The following is an 18,487-nucleotide window of genomic DNA, read 5'->3' on the forward strand; positions in this document are numbered from 1 at the left end:
TCTCCCTGACAGCAGCTGAGGCCGTGTTGTCGAAGATGGCGGATTCGCTGTCGACAGGTCTGGGAGAGGAGAAGGAAAAGGAGAAGGAGGACAAGGAGAGGGACACCAGGGCCGCGAAAGCGGAGCAGAATAAGGAGAAAGAAGGAGTTAATGACTCACTGGGGTTTCACGACAAAAATGGCGGCGCTAGAGGCCAAAAAGGCAACCTGTCAGGTGAGAAACAGCCTGGTTCCGACAGTTTCACACAAACAAACACGCTGCAGGATTCATTGTTTATATTTATCACAACATGTTTAGTCAAGGGTTTGCCTTACGGACCGTAGCACTGCGTTACCTCGCAATTTCTATTAATTTCAGTGAGGTGAACCTGTGCAGTTGTTGGTGTTTACACCATTGAGATCGACCTAAACAACAACAACGCTGCAATCAGAAAGGAATGTCGCATTCTTGCAAACACTGTGTCATGCAGTTTGTCACAGCTGTTACTGATAACACGGTGGATAGATGTGGGTTAGATGTGCAGGACTGCCTGCTGGCGTCCTCGTTAAACGAGACGTAGATACATTGCGCAGGCGCGATTGCACTTAGGCGTGTGAGATGGTTCAATATAGGTTTGACAGTATGTTTCTTTCTTAAAGCAAACTTGTGATTTTTTTTTTATTATTATTTATAGCAGCAAATCTTATGAATCAACAAATAATTAGCAGTGCTGCTGTTTAAGCATTTTAAGTGTCCAGGTCACGGAAAGGGCAAACATCCCTGGTTGCATACCCGCTTCGTTAAATTGCTGCATTCCTTACATTACACGTTGTAATCTGGGACAGCAAGGCGGTGACAGGCATGTTTTGTCTGTGGGCTTTCCCCTAGAGAGACCTCTGTGTTTTTTTAAATATTTTATTTCTTTACATGGTCCAAAAACTACTGTATGCATGGTGTTCAGAAAATCCTCACAAAAGCCCATGTGTGCATGCTCACAATGCATTGCAATAATTTGGATTTTCATAGAAATGTAAATTTATTCTAGTAACTGAATTCGAAAAAGAAAGTTATTATTATTATTATTATTATTATTATTATTATGCTTAATCATAACATGCAGAATTATATCTGTTAATTTTGATTTTAACAACAATATTTTATTGCATAAAACCGGTAAAAAAAAGGCATTTTGATACAGAAACAATATGACCGACACACTCGCAGGGAAGACTGCCGATTTGACATTTGACCAGCAGTCTGCTAGTGCAGTATCCTTTTTTTAGCCAGGAAAAAACCTCATTGAGGTTCAAACATATCTGGCCAAGACAGCAGCATAAAACATACATTACCAATAAACCAAACCAAATACATAGACACAGAAACAACAGTTTTTACATTTATAGAAAAAATAAATACGTAAAATACCCTTGAATCGTTTTACTGTGCACAGACTGCTGTATCTAGGCATGTTAATGGAAAGTTGAGTGGAGGGAAAAAATGTTAAGTAGAAAAAGGTACACAAGTGACCAAGTAATTGCAGCCCTGAGATGTTTTTGAAGCAGAGCTTCGGTGAGGACTGCAACAGGAGTCTGAGCTTCAAGAGCTGCAGCACACGGATATATCCAGGATCTGGTCTACAACTGTTGCCTTCCTTGTGTTAAACCACTCCTGGAATAAATCAGATGAATGTAATGTTTGCATATAACTTGGGAATTCGGGTTTCATACCCTGGAGAAAGACCAGCCATATTTATATGGCTTAGCCTGCAAGGTCTTCACTTCAAACTCTTTAATTAATTTAGACGGAGCTGAAATGAAACCATGACAGTGTCTTGTTGATATTCTAGTGTTTCTGTAGTAATTTGTATCAGTAAGTAAAGTCTCATCTAACCAGGTTATGGTGTTACTTAAAAAACACTAATGTCCCTCTTTCTTCCTTTATTTTATTTATTTATTTTTTCTCTTTGATTTACTTGCAGACCTGTCTCTAGTCAGGTTCATAACCACTGAGCTCACAAGAGGCTACTTTCTGGAGCACAATGAGGCCAAATACACCGAGCGCCGAGAGAGGGTTTACACCTGCCTCCGCATCCCCAAGGAGCTGGAGAAGGTAAACAAACATACAAGAACCAGAGAAATGAATCGCTCTCATCAGAAATAACCACATTTCCTTTTGTCTTTCTACAGCTGATGACTTTTGGCTTCTTCCTCTGTCTGGACACGTTTCTCTACGTGTTCACCCTGCTGCCCCTCCGGGTGATTCTGGCCCTGCTGCGACTCTTAACTGTGCCATGCTGCGGCCTCGGGTAACCTGAATTTTGAGCTTTAAAGAGTACTTTAAATTGATTTAATTAATGGTAATTTAAGCAGAAACTAATCTGACACCACATGTAGTTGAGCAAAAACAAACAGAATATTAAGCAATGAGTCATTATTGTATGTCTGCAGTTGTATAATTTAGAGAAGGTGCTAAATTCAGTCCCTTGCAAATTATTCATACCACTTGAAATTATCCCACGTAAATTCTGTCACAATCACACACTTAAAATGCATTTTATTGGGATTTAATGCAATATAAATGAGGCATAGTTGTGAAGTGAAAGGAATGAATCACATGACTGCCCTGTGTTAGACTCCATCTATCTTTCTAACAATTCTGAGTAGCTGTTCTGTCTCTTTGATTTTTTTTCCCAGTTTAATTTATCATGTCTTTTTAAACATACACAAACAACAAATCAATTTGTTTCCTCGCCGTGCGGATTAGTTGCTAAAAGACCCACAGCATCTAAACTTGGTGCAGAAATGATCACGTTCTGCCTACAATATATTTCAACCAAAATTTCAATTTTGACTTTTCTCTGCATTAACCACAAGCAACAAAAATGGCTTCTAAATAAAGATGTTTGTAAACAAGGACTATTTAAAACAAGAACTTTTAATGTTTCTATTGATCAGAATATTATTCAAGAGAACAGCTTTTAATTGATTTGGACATCAATCCTTGTTGAACATAAAGTGCAACCAACAAGTAAGTCTATGTATTAAACAGTTTGACCAGTACTTAATGATATGCACGATTTATATAAACTCTAAAACAAGTAATAAAATTTGATTATCTCACTGCTGCAACTGTCTTCTCAGTTTAAACATTTTACCGTCACCTAAAGGACGCGTCTGATTCATTAATTGTTACATAGCCAAAAATTGCTGACCTCTACGATTTGGAAATTGCGTTTTTTAAAATCGCGATTATATTGAAAATGCAATTAATTGTTCAGCCCTAGCTTTGTTGTAGATATTGCCATTTTTAAATCTATATGAATGCAAGTGTGATTAAACAAGAAGAGTAACAGGATAAAATAAAGTTTTGGTTGTGGATAGGGCGGGCACCACGTTGGGGACCCCTGCTCTAAACAGTCGTCTTTACTTTGTGTTGGTCTAGCTTATAAAATCTCATTAAAATATTTGGGCGTTCGAGACGATAACTTGATCACATGTGGAAGAATGTAAGTGCTCTGAATTCTTTTGCAAGACACTGCATTTGCAATCCTTAGCAGTTATTGGGAAAGATTCTTGTTTCTCTTGGTTGAACGTTATAGTTGTTTTGCAAAGTATTTGTAAAAAATATCACAAATTATTAATTTGTTTTCGTTCTTCTACATCTTATATGACTGATTAAATCTAGTTACTAGAGAACAATTTCTTGCCTAAATATATATCAAACACAAATTTTATTTACAGACATTTGATAGTTGTAAACAAAAGTCCACAAAGGTTTTGTGAATGATGTCTGTATGCAGTGCAACAATGATTCTAACCACCAGAGGGCAGCATAGCCCTTTTTTGACAAGGTTCTGTTTGATTGGACGAGAGCAGCCACCGTTTTGTGGCCCTGTGTTTGTTTTTATCACTTAAAATGTCGTTTTCTGCACTTTTATCGGGTTTCAGAGGCTCCCGTTTGCTGCAGCCGGCCCAGGTGTGTGACGTGTTGAAGGGCTTCATCATGGTGTTGTGTTATTCAATGATGAGCTACGTGGATTATTCCATGATGTACCACCTTATCCGGGGACAATCCGTCATCAAACTCTACATCATCTACAACATGTTGGAGGTACAGACGCATAGTTTTATACTGGTGTTTCTTTTTTTTTTATTTCTTAACTGGTTTTACTGTAACGTCAGCCACCCACTCAGTCACTGTGCTTTCCTTCAGGTTGCAGATCGCCTTTTCTCCTCGTTTGGCCAAGATATCCTGGATGCCCTGTACTGGACCGCAACCGAGCCCAAGGAGAGGAAGAGAGCGCACATAGGAGTGATCCCTCACTTCCTCATGGCTGTGCTCTACGTCTGTATCCTCACTGGGATGGACCTCTGAGGGTCCAAAATGTAGAGAGGAAAACAGACATAATAATAGTGATATATGCCAGGCTGCAGTCTTTCTCGATTGTTATTAATATTAATTTAAATGTTCTAAAACAATGAAGATTAAGCCTAATTTTAAATTTTTAATGGCCATATTGTCTAAAAAGACTACAACACCTACAACAACTTAGAAATACACAGTAGAAATTGGTTGAAGTCCATGACCTTGTTTTGCCGCTTCACAGCAAATATTTAAATGTGATTGTTAAAAAACATAATAGAGTAAATAAAAAAACTGAACGACGTGAAAAATATGATTCAAACAGAATCTAAAGATTAGACATCTACACAGCACCTGGACAGACTACATTAAAAATTTCTGCACACATTCCACGCGCATAACAAAATGTATTTAAGGGCTAAAACGTGGATTTTGCATGACGTGTCCCCCTTAAACACGTCTATGTAATCTGGACAACCACCCAATCTCCACATCTGAATACTTTTAGAAAAGTAAAACTATATGGAAACATTGTTTTTTCCAGAATTTGTTCCCCATCTCTTTACCTATCCAGCCATCATCAGTACAACTTCATACATCCTTCCATTTCCTCGTCCGTCCTCCAGCTGTTCTCCCATTTTTTAGTTTATCTGTTTGTCTATCCGTCTAATCCTTTAAAGAATCTGTCTTAATTTCACAGCAAACTGTTGTATTTACATGTGTTTGTTGTTGCTACTGGACCTTTGGAATGATTTTTCTTGTGTTCTTCCCCAAAATCTGTTTTTCCTCAACTTTTGTTCATCCAGTCCTTCATGCTCTTCTTATCATGGTTCAGGCCACTACACTGAATGTAGCCTTTAATTCCCATAACAAGTCTCTGCTCACCATAATGATGTCAAACAATGTGAGTGTATTTTATTTTTTTCCCCCCCTGCGCCATATTTACTCTTTAAAAACTTGCTGCAGCCGAATGACTGACGTTCTGCTTTGTTTGCGTTTCTCAGTTCGTGGAAATCAAAGGAAGTGTGTTTAAGAAGTTTGAAAAGAACAACCTCTTCCAGATGTCTAACAGCGGTAAGTCGGAAGTGATCGGACCCTCCGCGCGAAATCACACACTCGGGATATTTTTATCCTCGCCTCTTTAACCTGATTTAATCCAAGGTAAATTTCTGGGATCGAGCTCAGCGGCAGAAGGCAAAAAGTAGGTTAATCCAGGATTGATTTGTTTGTTTCCCACAGACATAAAGGAGAGGTTCACCAACTACATCCTCCTGCTCATCGTCTGTCTGAGAAACATGGAGCAGTTTTCATGGAATCCCGGTAAATAATACAAGCCAAGAATCCACGCAACATTACAATGCATGTACTAAATCCTCATGTTTACCAATAGCTCCCTGTTTTCATTGTGGTTTAGCCGTTACACAACCCTGGTCGCTTTGTTCCTTTAAACCTACGATGATATAAATCATTGTGCTGATTGCGGTTTTGCTGTGTCTGTTTCAGACCACTTCTGGGTCCTCTTCCCAGACGTAGTCATGGTCATAACCTCAGAGGTGGCCGTGGACATTGTCAAGCACGCCTTCATCACCAAATTCAACGACATCAGTGCTGACGTGAGTCCCTTTGTCGGTACTTTTAACGTTTGACATACCTTGGAAGAAGAATTTCCGTTTGGAGCAGATTTAAAACAGATTGGTGTAAAGGTTAATGGGCTGGTGAATGGTATCTTTATGATCGGAGTCACAGCGTTGCAGGCAGCTGCTGGAGCTGCTGTCTTTTGCATCCTCTGTATCTGGTGACAAGGACTGTATGATGTTCAGAAAACACGAGATTACACAAGATTTTTATTAAAAAATGTGACGAATCAATTGGAATTAACCAACATTTTCCTATCTGTCTTTTCCAATGTCATGATGTGCTCATCAATCTCTTAGCTAAAGCGCCTCAGCCGCCATCACTGATTAGACTTTAGACTTTAGACAGCTTTATTTGTCGTTTTGTATGCACAAAGTGCGTACAAAACGAAATTTCGTTTGCATACAGCTTGAAAAATCACAGTAAATTGCACTAATCACAGGTGTTGACATGAAGGGCATAGAGGAAAATTATTTAGGCAGGCATGGTACTTGTAATGGCCCGAATGGTCCTTTGCAGTGGCGATATTGTGTACATATTGTCTATTTTTAATGCTAAACTTCACTGTCTGTTTTTGTTGTCCGATGCTCTGGCACGATAATTATACCCATTGCTCGTTTATGTGTCTGCCAAATTAAAGTCAAACACAAGTAAACAACCATTTTCTTCTAAAACGTGCCGTATTCTTAGCATAACACATTGGTGCCGTCATAACTCGCACATGCTGCGCAACAACCTCCTAAAACCCTCCAATACATTTGTGATAGCAGACTATTAGGAATCCGGCCATTATGAACTGAGCCAGAAACCTGGAAGTGACGTCAGAATTGCACCAAGGAGAGTATAAACACATCTGAAGCTGTCAGTCAGTCAACCTGCCATGGTGCTGCTTGTTCTCGTACGGAAAAGATAAAAAATAAATAAAAGTCTTACTCTATATAGGTGCGCATTGACACAGAATTACTAGTGAAGTTTGCCGTCAAAAATAAATGAAAAAGAAACATTTCCAGGCTTTTGTTTGAAGTTAAGCTCAGATAAGACTATTCCGTTTGGGCAATCAAACTGTTTTGCTTTTGTTGGTTTTGTTAATGCCTGAATTTATTACATAATTTTTTATCTAAAATGCTGATTATATTAAGTGTTTGCCATCTTTGAGTATTTTCCAAAATCTTTACTAAATGATTTGAAGTAGAATAGTTATTTGGTTTGTTCTTATGTTTTATGCCCCCCCCCCCAAAAAAAAAAAAAGAAATATGGAAATGCTCTTTATGTAATCTGAGCAGAAGAGGAGTTTTATTTGTGGAGTATTTTGTTTTGATCCCCATTATACTCCTAATGCTAAAAGTCCTATTTTGCTATTTAAAGTTAAATAGGGCGTGCATTAAGCTGTTCTTTCCGTTTTCCTCTGCTGTCACTTAGCGAATGTCTCTCATTTGGTCTCATTGTCGCTCAAAAGTAGCACGGCTTTTAATTCCAGTCAGCAATAATCTTACTCTTTGCAGGGAAGCTCACTGCACCCATCAACGTTTTACTCTTTAAGTTGTTTTTTACACTTGCAGTTAAAAGTTTACATGTACTCATCATAAACAGGAATGTCTTGTTATTTTAATAATCTTTTCCACTTTTCATAATTAGTTTTTTTTGGCCAATGAGAATTATAACGTTGATTTCAAGCACTTACGGCATACACATTACGTATAACTATATAAACTATAGAGGAAAAAAATGGATAAAAGTAACAAAATGTGCATGTATGTGAATGTTCAGCCATTTTTCATTCTTCAGGCTGGACAGATTATAAAAAATGTAATTATTTACACTCAGATGGGGTTTGGTTAAATCTTCCTTAGCTGCAGAAAATTCACAAGTCTTTTCCTTTAGTTATATCTGAATATTTAAAACTGGTTTCCTGGCACAGGCGTTTTAGCATCATCCACAACTTTTTAGTCTAGGTTTTGGGAAGATGGTTCCAGAAGCTGTTGGGAAGCTCGTTTGGGAATTTGTTACTGTCGTTATCGGTCGATGTTAGTCCTTTTTAATGTTCTCAAAAGTAAAACTTATTTCTATGTTGTTGCTAGTTGTGTACGTGTTTCTGGAGAAGTGCGGGTTAGCCTTGGTGTTTAACTCAATCAGAAAAGAAACGTTAACCGTGCATAGTGTCGGTTATCGGCCATAAGAGAAATATTAAGATTAAATATGGATATTGGCCCATATTTTTATATTGGTTCATCCATAATTTTTAGCTTTAAAATTGAAGATCAGCTAAATCACTTGAGGAATATTGAGCACACTGATCTTTAATTTATAGGCCATAATTTAAATAAAAAAGCTTATGTTCAGCTTCGATACATTCAAATTTAATTGCATCCATAGTGCAGAATGTAAAGCTTTACTTTACAGGCAACCAAAGCTTTGTCTCACATTTAGTCTCATACTTAATTCCCGTTTGAAAGGCAAGGTTCTGGCTGAAAAATATTCATATTTCAATATTTTAGCACCAATTACCAACTGGTAATTTAAATAAAATTGGTGTAAAGTAATTGTTAATTACCTTGTATTCTGTTAAATATTAGTGCAAACACATCCTGTTCACTTTAGAGTGTTGTTAGTTAACAGCTAGGAGGTTAACGTTCAGTGTTACCTAACGATGACCCAGATCTGGAGATAATTAGTTGGTTTAACAGTGAGCTCACTAATCACCTAAAAATGTTGTGATATCTTAAAGGTGCTTATTTATGTTAAACTCCCAAACATAAACCTGACACGAATCATTTTGTTTTATCTCTTCTTGTTTTCTTTATCCTCTTCCACTGACTTGATTTTTTTTAATTTAATTTTTAAAAGCTCATATTTTTTGCCTCTCTTACTCATGACCACTTTAACATTATGCAGAAACCAGCCTTCATCCGAGCCACCTTCCTCTTCCCTGAGTTCAGTTTCTGTAAAATCTCCCTCAACGAGTCACAATCATCGTTACTTAACAGAAAACTGTCCCACAGGAAGGGATTAACACGATTATCTTCACCCTGTCAGATCTAATCACACAGAACTTATCTCACCTGCTTAAACTGTGCATTTGGTTGTTTTATTTTTGGGGTTTCCTGGCTGAGAAATGTTGTTTCTCTCTGCATATGTCCTCAGGTGTATGGAGAATACAGAGCTAGCCTCGCCTTCGACCTCGTCAGCAGTCGACAGAAAAACGTGAGTGAAGGAACGTTTAAATCTCGGCTGCCTTTGCACCAAAGTGTTTACCGAACTCTGGAGAACAATTATTTATCATGACATATGAATCCTCTTGGATTCTATTGTGTTTGTGCAGAAGTGGGATAACAACTCCTCCGTTCTAGTTGGCGAGTAATTGAAGTGTAAATTGGGGGGCGGTGTAAGAATATTCCCCAATATAGCATTTCTGCAGAACTCATTTTTAAAAAGCCTAACTTTTACTATAGATAGTTTGCAAATTCGCAACATTGTGGCCACACATAGTGTAAAATGTGGATCCCCATTCTCTCGCTGCTCTTGGTTCTGGAAAATTTTAAACAAAACAGTTCACACTTCCTTGTAAAGGTATTCATACCCCATGGACACTCCCCCTCCCCCACACACACACAAAAAAAACAGTTTTGTTCCAAATATAAATCTGAAAAGTGTGGTGTGATTTTGTGTTCAGTGTCTGATAATCCTAAAGGAAAACCCTCTGCAACCATTTGCTCTCTGCAGTCACCTGATTAGTAGACAGTCTACCTGTGTGTGTAATTCAGTCAGTTTATAATTCCAGCTGTCTTTGAAGACCCCAAAGGTTTCTTAGGCTCTCAATCCGACTCTTTACCACAGCAGTCAGAAGCTCCTAACCTCCCTACGATAGAGTTCTTACTGTTGACCCCATGAAAGGTCTAGGAGCAGGAGCTAGGAGCTATTATTAAGGGTATTCAGATGGAGCCTTAAAGGAGACGTCCGGTCAAAATCAGAATTCAAACTGCTGAAAGTACTTTAAATATAAAATCATTACATACTTTTCAATAAATGATAATTTTTTTAAATTAAGAGTAATTTTCATTTGAATGTCCTTTAGTGTAGGCATCCATGTTGGTGAAGAACAGTACTGCCTCCTCCCAGTTTGTGACGTCAGTCCCAATGCCCTATTTGTCCCCTTGTAAATATATACCTGTTTTCATGCCGAAATATTGTTTTTTTTGCCTCTTAAACAAAGATAGACACGGTATTAAGCATTTAAATTTAAAGTATTACTAATTTTACATTTTAGAGACATAAAAAGACAACAAATAAGCATTAAAGTACGACAAACCCGTGGTTGGATCATCAATCGGAAAGGTGAAAAAAATGTTTTTTTCACTTTTACCCGATGTATTGGGACATCAAACTGCCATACATGTGGGCATTGTTGCTTCAACTATAGCTCTCGCAAATTTAAATGGTGAAGTCCTCTGGAAATCCGAAATAATTGTTGTTGATCGCAGCTGCGTACAACAGTTTCTATTGAATTAGTAGAGCGCAGTGCCTTACCGCAACATAACGTCACAGGATGTGATGTCAGGCGGCCATTACTGCCCATATTTGAGCAATAATGGCCGCCCCCAGGCACAGTGATGGAGACGACAATTTATGCTTTTATTTTCTTATTGATTAACGCTAAATTCATTAAATCACCACAAACGTATTAGTTTTAGGTATAGCTAATGATCCACTGACTTTTCTTTGTTGACCTGATTTCTCCTTTAAGACCCGTTTACACTACCCCTTTTTTTAACTGTGCCGAGAACAGTCCGAGCTCGGTAACTGAGATAACTATCGAGTGTAAATGGATCGCAAACTGAACTGAACCGTGCCAGACACAACTGGACCGCGCTAAATCTAGACCAGTTCAATGGGTGGGCTCAGCCCGGTTTTTCTCTGGGTTGGTTCTCTGATAACAAAGAGCGCATGAGCAGATCGCGTCATCTCCTTACAGTCAGCTGACTAATTTTGCGGTTTCAGACATTCATAATAATACTAGCTTCCTTACCGTACCACACGATTTCCAGTGATGATTCTGCTTAGCAGTGATGAACTTCAACATCTGTCGTTGTTTCCTGCATCTGTAAGCCCTGATTAGACGTTTGTTTGTCTTATCCACTTCCCAAAAGCCGACTCTGTCAAGTAAATTCACCAAAGGTTGCCTTCTTCGCCTGACTCTCCGCAAACAACAAAATATCACAATTACAACGAAACATAACGTCCTGAATGTTACAGGCGCCGCCATTTTTTATTTGCTTGAGTCCCTCCTTCAATCCTAGAGAGCAGTAGTACCGCAGATCGTCACTAGGAGGCGAGGAACCGTGCTAGCATGACGTGTAAACGGTCGTAAGAACCAAGCTCGGCACGGTTAACTGATCCAAGCTCGGTCTGAACTCGGTAAGGATCAGTTAAAAAAGGGTAGTGTAAATGGGGCTTTAGACTGCGCCTATACAGGCAGAGCAATGATTTACATGTATGGCTCGTTACCAGGCCTCTGCAGAGCTGAATGTCATGCTGATGAGGGGAATTCAGCCATTTGAATCAGGTTTGTTGGTGCAGGGATGCTTCTAAAAGCTGTAGGAGAGCAGCTCTCTATGATCTGGATCAGAGCATGTTTGTGCTGCCTGCAGAAGAATATGCAGAGAATTCAGTGTCTACATGTGCAAAGCTTGTAGAGAAAACATCCTCCAAAAGACCCGCCGCTGTTTCTGCAGAGAAATGTGGTTCAAGAAAGTACTGACGTAGGAGGACGGAGCACAAATCCACACCATTTATCATTTTCCTTCTTCTGGCTCCACCTGGTGTTGGTCTGTCACATAAATTCCCACGAAATGCACTGACCTGTGTGGTTGTAATTTTTAACAAGAGGGTAAAGCTCAAGGTGTATGAATACTTTTGTAAGGCACTGTGACTTAATGTTTTACACTTTATATTTCTAACTACATTAATATCATTGATATTGTACCAACAAAACCTATGAAAAGCCGTATTAATGTTTTAAACTCTAGATTATGGGCATACAACAGATTATCCTGTTTAAATACACCCACAGCTTCAACATATATAAATAACAGGTTTTTAATAGCAGATATAATCATTATGTACTTAATCAAATGTCTTGCCCTCAAAACCGAGTTAGATTTTTAATCTGTGTAGGAAGGAAAATGATACTTTTTAGTTGATGTTTCTGTTCTTAAAATGCTTGCAGGCGTACACCGACTACAGCGACTCCGTATCCAGAAGAATGGGCTTCATCCCGCTTCCTTTAGCTCTACTGGTCCGTCATCCAATTTTAACATTTGTAACAGCGTATTAAATGTTCGTATTATTTCATGTTTTCAGCTGTTTTTTTTTTTCTGTTTCAGCTTATCAGAGTAGTGACGAGTTCGGTGAAGATCCAGGGTTCGCTCTCCTTCATGTGTGTGCTGCTGTTTTACCTGGGGTAATTACTAACAATGACAATCGTCCTTTCTCCCTAAGTGTAAATGTTTGCCTTTGTGTTCACCCATTCTGTGTCCTTGCGAGCAGGATGATCACGCTGAAGGTGCTCAACAGCATCGTTCTGCTCGGGACGTCTTGCATGTTTGTCAAAGAGGCCAAGATGGAGGAAAAGCTCTTCGACCCGCCTCCGTCTGTCGCCTCCAGCCGTGCAAACTCCAGGGCGAACCGCGGCAAAAACGCTCCCGCCGCACCTCAACAAGGTCACACAGCGGCTCTGTTACATACTAAAGCCGACACATTTAAACTAGTGGCACACATGGTGAAGATGTATAAAAAAAGCCTTGAAATATATTCAGATTTTAATGCAGCAGCAGCATCGAAATCCTGTTTGAACGAGTCGCTTTGAAGCCACCAGCCGCCATATTGGTACTCCCTATTTCCCCCAGTAACTAGGGAATATGTGTGCTACAGCATCGAATAACGAGTATTTTCTCATGTTCAGGGGGGGCTTAAGACTTTTAAAATGTCTAATGCCATATACTTTTATGTTATGTTCTAAAACTATCAAGTACTGAGAAAGTCATGTGCTGAAATATTTTGCATTTTATTCATTTAAATATATATATTTGACATTTCTAAATATTTAAATAACAATATACAAAAACATATATTTACATATGTGTATACATATGTATACATATATACATATACACATACTTATATATACATATATATATATATTTAATATGAATAACATGTAAAATATTTCAGCACCTAATTTCCTAGTAGTTGATAGTGTTAGTACATCCACTGACTGTAGAATTACTTGTGAAACGTTTTCACTCAGCCAGAAAACTGCTTGTTGTTGCAAGCAAATCCTATGGGATTCTGTGAGAGTAGGGAGTAGCAAGATGGCGGTCAGTGACTTTTTTTCGGCAAAATCAGCACTCCAGTGTATTATATAGCTCAGTGGTGGGAACCCACTTTAGGTTTTCTGGTAGATTCCACCAGATTTCTTGAAAACGTTCTGGTATTTTCCAAAGCCTTTAACCAAGAAGCGGACCCACAGCATAACACGTCCTCCATCGTACTTAACAGTCCATGAAGTTATTTTCCAGTTATTGATCTTTTGTTTTATTCCCGACACACCTGGAGAGTTTGATCCCCTGTGAGATCCAGCTTGGTCCATCTGACAAAATAACTTGATGATTAGGACAGAAAACCCCTTTTTTTCTGACATAATTCCCCAGAACATCACAACCCCTGAGGATAACATCCAGCGGTTGTCATGCAGACTCAGTGAGCCCAAGATGTCCGCCTCGCTGCAAAGTTGGAGAACTGCAGTTCTCTCAGCAATAAAATAAATGTCAGCCTTTATGTTGCCTGGTGGCTAAATGATATGGGCCTCCATGTTTGTCATATCTGTACCCCAGGGAAACAACTAAGTCACATTTTTGGCATATTCGTATGAACTTTGAAAAGCAGAGCGTAAGGTAAAGAAATGTCACTGTCCTTTATTTTAAAGGACCTATTAGGCATACCAGTGGTTGTGCCAGCGACTGTCCAGCTACATGCAGGAGCAGCGACTCGATGCATTCTGCTGGGTCTCAGTAGGCAAAAAAAAACCTTTTAAAACCAATTTGATTATTAAACTGATCTTGTTCCATAGCTAGGATTAATCTGAAAGGTATGTAAATAACTTAAAATCTGTCTGCATGAGTGAACTGAGTTAACTTTTTTTGTAAGGTTCCTTTAGACCACAGGTGTCAAACTCAAGGCCCGCGGGCCAAATCCGGCCCGTCAAGGTAAATTATCCGGCCCTAAAGAGCCAGAAAAAAAGGCATATATCCTTTTAAAGTGCATAAAGTGTCTAAAACTGTGCCTCCTGTAAGTGTAACTCACCCCAATATCAACTTCTTTTTGCAGATAAACTGTATAAACTGGGCCTAAGGGTGCTACTTTTATGCTACTGTGCATTTTGTATACTACTATGTGAACTGGAATGAAATTATGAAATGAAAAGTATCGTCTCTACACATGCAACCGGCCCTTTTAATGACTTCATGATGCCAAAGTGGCCCCATATAGAAATTAGTTTGACGCCCCTGCTTTAGACGAATTGGCGCTATATAAATAAACTACACTTAACCGAGTTAAAGCAGTGCCACTAACAGTGATTTCCCTCATTTAAATGTACTAAAAGTTAAGGTTTGTTTAGTGGGAGATGAAGCTACTGCCATAAAATCTGAATTTGTTTCAAGTTTTACACATCTTTTGCAGAAGTGGTTATAAATTTGCCTGATTTGTCAGATCTCCCTTACCAAACAGTTGGAAACAAGGATTTTCACCCTCTCAGTGTTTCTCTGCTGACAAACTCTCGATGCGTTTTCTTTAACAGAGCCCACGTCGGACAAAGCAGGAATATCACTGGCATCGGGCATTTCTCTACCCACCGATAAACCAGAGAGCGCCTCCTCCACAATCCCAAAGAGTGACTCAGACGCGTTCCTGACGACACCGGACGAGGAAGACGAGGACAAGATCATAAACACTGACGCAGGCCTGGAAGGAGACGGACTTACGCACAGAGCACCCAAGAAAGACTTGCTGGAGATAGACCGGTTCACCATCTGCGGGAACCGGATAGACTGAGGTCTGAAGGGAGCCACCAGCTGGTGTCCTGACAACGCAGCGAGGTCCGGGGGACCTGACGAGGGTCACAGAGCATTACTCGGACCTGACTCGCACTTATGCACCTGACTCTCGGAGTATTTATTTATTTATTGCTGGGAAAAACCCAGCCAAGGCATAAAGCTGTTACATCAGAGGCCGCGTCAGATGTTTCCAGATCGTCCTGCAGGAGTTTTCTTCGTCTGCGGGGACCGGGAGGAAACGAGGGGCCGCGAGCGAGCAGGGAATCAAACTCTGCAGATTGGAAATCAAATCTGATGGTCGGCGCATTGCAGCCGGATCTGTGTGATTATGTGTTCAAAAAGCACAATTATCCCCGGAACAAACAGGTGTTTTTAGCAGGAACAAAAGTTGTCAGAAGATCTGACAAATTCAACTATTTAAAGTATGTTTTTATCGCAAAAGTTGGATGTTTTTTTCTAAATTTAAGTCGGTCAGTTGCACTTGATTCTCAGTGTGAAGTTGTTTTTGTGGGTATTCCCTTTTTAAAACGCTGGGCGGACTGTGTGAAGGTGCTGGTATTTATTTACAGGTGATCACAGACATTTCAGTTTCCACAGTCAACTTAATTTGTACATAAAGCCGCCGGCAACCGTGGCAGCAGCAACAGCGTTGAGCATTTGTACGTTGGATTATTTGAACTGATCCTTAGATCGCCGACTGAAATTCATGCTGTGTGCTACTGGTGAGAGGAAAGAGTTCATGTCTGCAGGTTAAAAGTAGTTCAGTACTTTGATCCAGGGGAATTTGAACCTGTTTATCCTGGTGTGGAGTTGAAGTTGATGTCTGTTGTTGCTTGCTGGCTCTGATTAATGAAGACGTGTCCCGTTACAGTAGGTATTTGTGCACCAGTTGACCCAAATTGCTGTGAAATCTGCTGTTAATCAGTTGATTACATGAAGTCACCGCAGGCCTTTCTGTTTCCTCTCATGCATTATATCATCATTTCCTGCATTGGACGAACAGACGAGCCGACAACCAAAACCTAGGATTCATTCCAAATATCGTGTCTAAGGTTTTCTTTGTTAACTTAAAAAAAAAAAAAAAGAAATGCCTCTTTCTGCTACACTGCCTTGCAAAACTATGCATACATTTTCATCTTTTTACATTTGTCATGTTGCAACCTCAGACTTGGATTTTTGTGTTTTTTATGCGACAGAGGAACAAATTAGTGCACAATTGTGAAGTAAAATGAAAAGAATACGAGGTCTTTATTTTTTTTTTTTAAACTGAAAAGTGTGGCTTTCATTTGTTTTTAGTCTCACTGAGTAAAACTTTTCTACAACCAGCTTTCTGTGCGGCTGTAGCTGCAAGTCTTTTGGGGTAAATCTCCTGCAGCTTTGCACACTCAGACTGAAACTTTTAGCCTTTTCGGATTTGCAAATTAGCTGAAGTTTAGTCCGACTGGATGGACATACTCTGTAAATATCAGTTTTCTAGTTCTGCCATGTATGATTTGATGTAGGTCTGGACTTTGACTAGGCCATTCTAACCCAGGGATAAGCTTTGATCCGCACCATTCCGTTGTAGCTCTCGCTGCAGGGTTTAGTTTCAGGTCTTTTACATCCTCCAACATGTTTTCCATTTATCTCCATTCAACTCCCTTCAACTAGCTTTCTTTGTTCCTGCTGGAGAAACTCTTCCTGTCAGGACATTTCACAGTGTGGACGCCGTGTTCAGTGTGATGCACAGAGTTAATCTTCACGCATGGCGCTTTACATGTAAGTCAAAAAGGTTCGTTTAGCCAACACGCTCTGTCGACAGATCCTTTCACCCGAGCTGTGGATCTCTGCAGCTCCCCCAGAGGCGCCACGGGACTCTTGGCTGCTTTCCTAATTATTGTCGTTAAAGTTGTGCCATACTCTGTGCTTTGATAGAAATCTTTATATACTTGTTTAGAGCGTGCCTTAAAGGTCAATCTGTAGTGACCAAATGTTCCTACATCCTCTCATGTTCTTTGTTACGCAGTATGACTAAAAGAGTTCTGCAAAACTTTAGTTCTGCTTGGCGCAAGGAGGTAGGAGGTCATCTTAAGTGTTGGTTTTTGTTATTTAAGTCTATACAGAGAAGTCCCCTGTTGCCACACACAGAACTTTTGGTGAATGGAAACTTTCCAGGTTTAACACGGTATTTGTGAATGGAAAGTTACCTGGTTGTGTTGTTTGGTGACACGGGTATTTATTGTTAGGGGGAGCGTCACAATAAACACAGATCTGATTGAATGTCCTTACAGTTAAGACTTCCTTTCCACGATAGGAGTCTAGTGAGAAATTCAAAGCTTTGTATGTTCACCAAGCAACCGTATTTATACTGATAGTAACTTCTAAAGGCAGCTGGTTGCCTGGATTTTATGAATAGAAACGCACGCCACACTTTTCAGAGGTTCCTATGTGAAACAATTTGAAAATCATGTCACGTTTTTCATTCTACTCCACAATTATGCTCTAATCTGTGTTGGTCTTTTGCATGAAATCCAAAATATAACACGCTGAAGTTTGTGGCTGCAGTGTAACTAAAGGTGGGTAGGAAGTAGTTGTTTTGCAAGGCACTGCAATTATGTATTTAAAATTATTGCTTGGCTGGGGTTTAATTTCATAGTCCCTAAAGTTAGGGTCAGTAACTCCCTCAGGGTGATGAAACAATAGAGAAAGTCATGAAATTATCCAAAGTGCAACACATTTTTACAACAATAAAGTAGGCATTACAGCCACGTTTAATTGGCTTTTTAGTAATGTTTGTTAAGCAGCAATAATCGAGGCAGTTTTTCCGCAAGTTGGAAGCTGAAATTTTTTGAACCAGTAGTTTAGTAGCGAGAAATATGCATGAGAGGTCCAAACAATGAGGCTTAATGCCAGTCAACACAGGCAAAAACAGCAGAGGAGCATCCGTGTGAAAGAAGCCAGGAGCTTTATGAAGGTGTGACGCGTCATCTCCAGTGTGTGGGCAGATCTTGTTTTTCATGTATGAACCTGACATCCCGAGGTTTCAAATCTTTTTTTAATGTGTTCATCTCCTTTCATGACAGGAGGAGAATAAACTGAGACCTTGTTTTGCAACCCTTTTCTGGTGTGATGTGAATGAATGAAAGCATGGGGAACAGGGGTGGGCGTTTCAGTGAAAGGAGTCACTGCGGTCTCTGTGAACGGCGGAAACACTGCGGCCCTCTGTTTGCCTGCACAGACTCCGAAGGGTCTCTGTCATCACATATTTACACTCCCAGTAGCTGTTTTTTTTTTTTTTTTTGCAGCTTCTGCAGACATCAAGTTCTTGCCTGTCATATTTCACAGTCAGATTTAACTGGTGAAGCCTCAGGTTCCAGTTTTGTGCTGGAAGAAATAATCGTCATGTTTCCCAAAGCCTTATC

The 18,487-nt window shown here is 39.6% G+C and overlaps 1 protein-coding gene across 1 annotated transcript; it reads left to right on the forward strand.

Moving 5' to 3' along the window:
* The first annotated feature begins 35 nt into the window (after positions 1–35).
* tapt1b (transmembrane anterior posterior transformation 1b) lies at positions 36–18,181 on the forward strand. The gene is made up of 14 exons (XM_012869802.3): positions 36–213; positions 1,958–2,088; positions 2,166–2,284; positions 3,927–4,089; positions 4,192–4,327; positions 5,148–5,245; positions 5,346–5,415; positions 5,581–5,661; positions 5,845–5,954; positions 9,118–9,177; positions 12,200–12,268; positions 12,357–12,433; positions 12,520–12,692; positions 14,831–18,181. Exons 1-14 carry the CDS (start codon positions 36–38, stop codon positions 15,082–15,084), a joined length of 1,719 nt encoding a protein of 572 aa, XP_012725256.2. The 3' UTR covers positions 15,085–18,181.
* The last annotated feature ends 306 nt before the right edge of the window (positions 18,182–18,487 follow it).

The sequence above is a fragment of the Fundulus heteroclitus genome, chromosome 5, assembly GCF_011125445.2.
Source record: "Fundulus heteroclitus isolate FHET01 chromosome 5, MU-UCD_Fhet_4.1, whole genome shotgun sequence".
Lineage (NCBI taxonomy): Eukaryota > Metazoa > Chordata > Actinopteri > Cyprinodontiformes > Fundulidae > Fundulus > Fundulus heteroclitus.

Excerpts from the sequence above, each read along its gene's own strand:
- tapt1b (XM_012869802.3), top strand. The coding sequence starts at position 36 with ATGGCGGATTCGCTGTCGACAGGTCTGGGAGAGGAGAAGGAAAAGGAG. Across the intron at positions 5,416-5,580 it reads CTTCCAGATGTCTAACAGCG|ACATAAAGGAGAGGTTCACC; the intron begins GTAAGTCGGAAG and ends TGTTTCCCACAG. Across the intron at positions 5,662-5,844 it reads GCAGTTTTCATGGAATCCCG|ACCACTTCTGGGTCCTCTTC; the intron begins GTAAATAATACA and ends TGTCTGTTTCAG.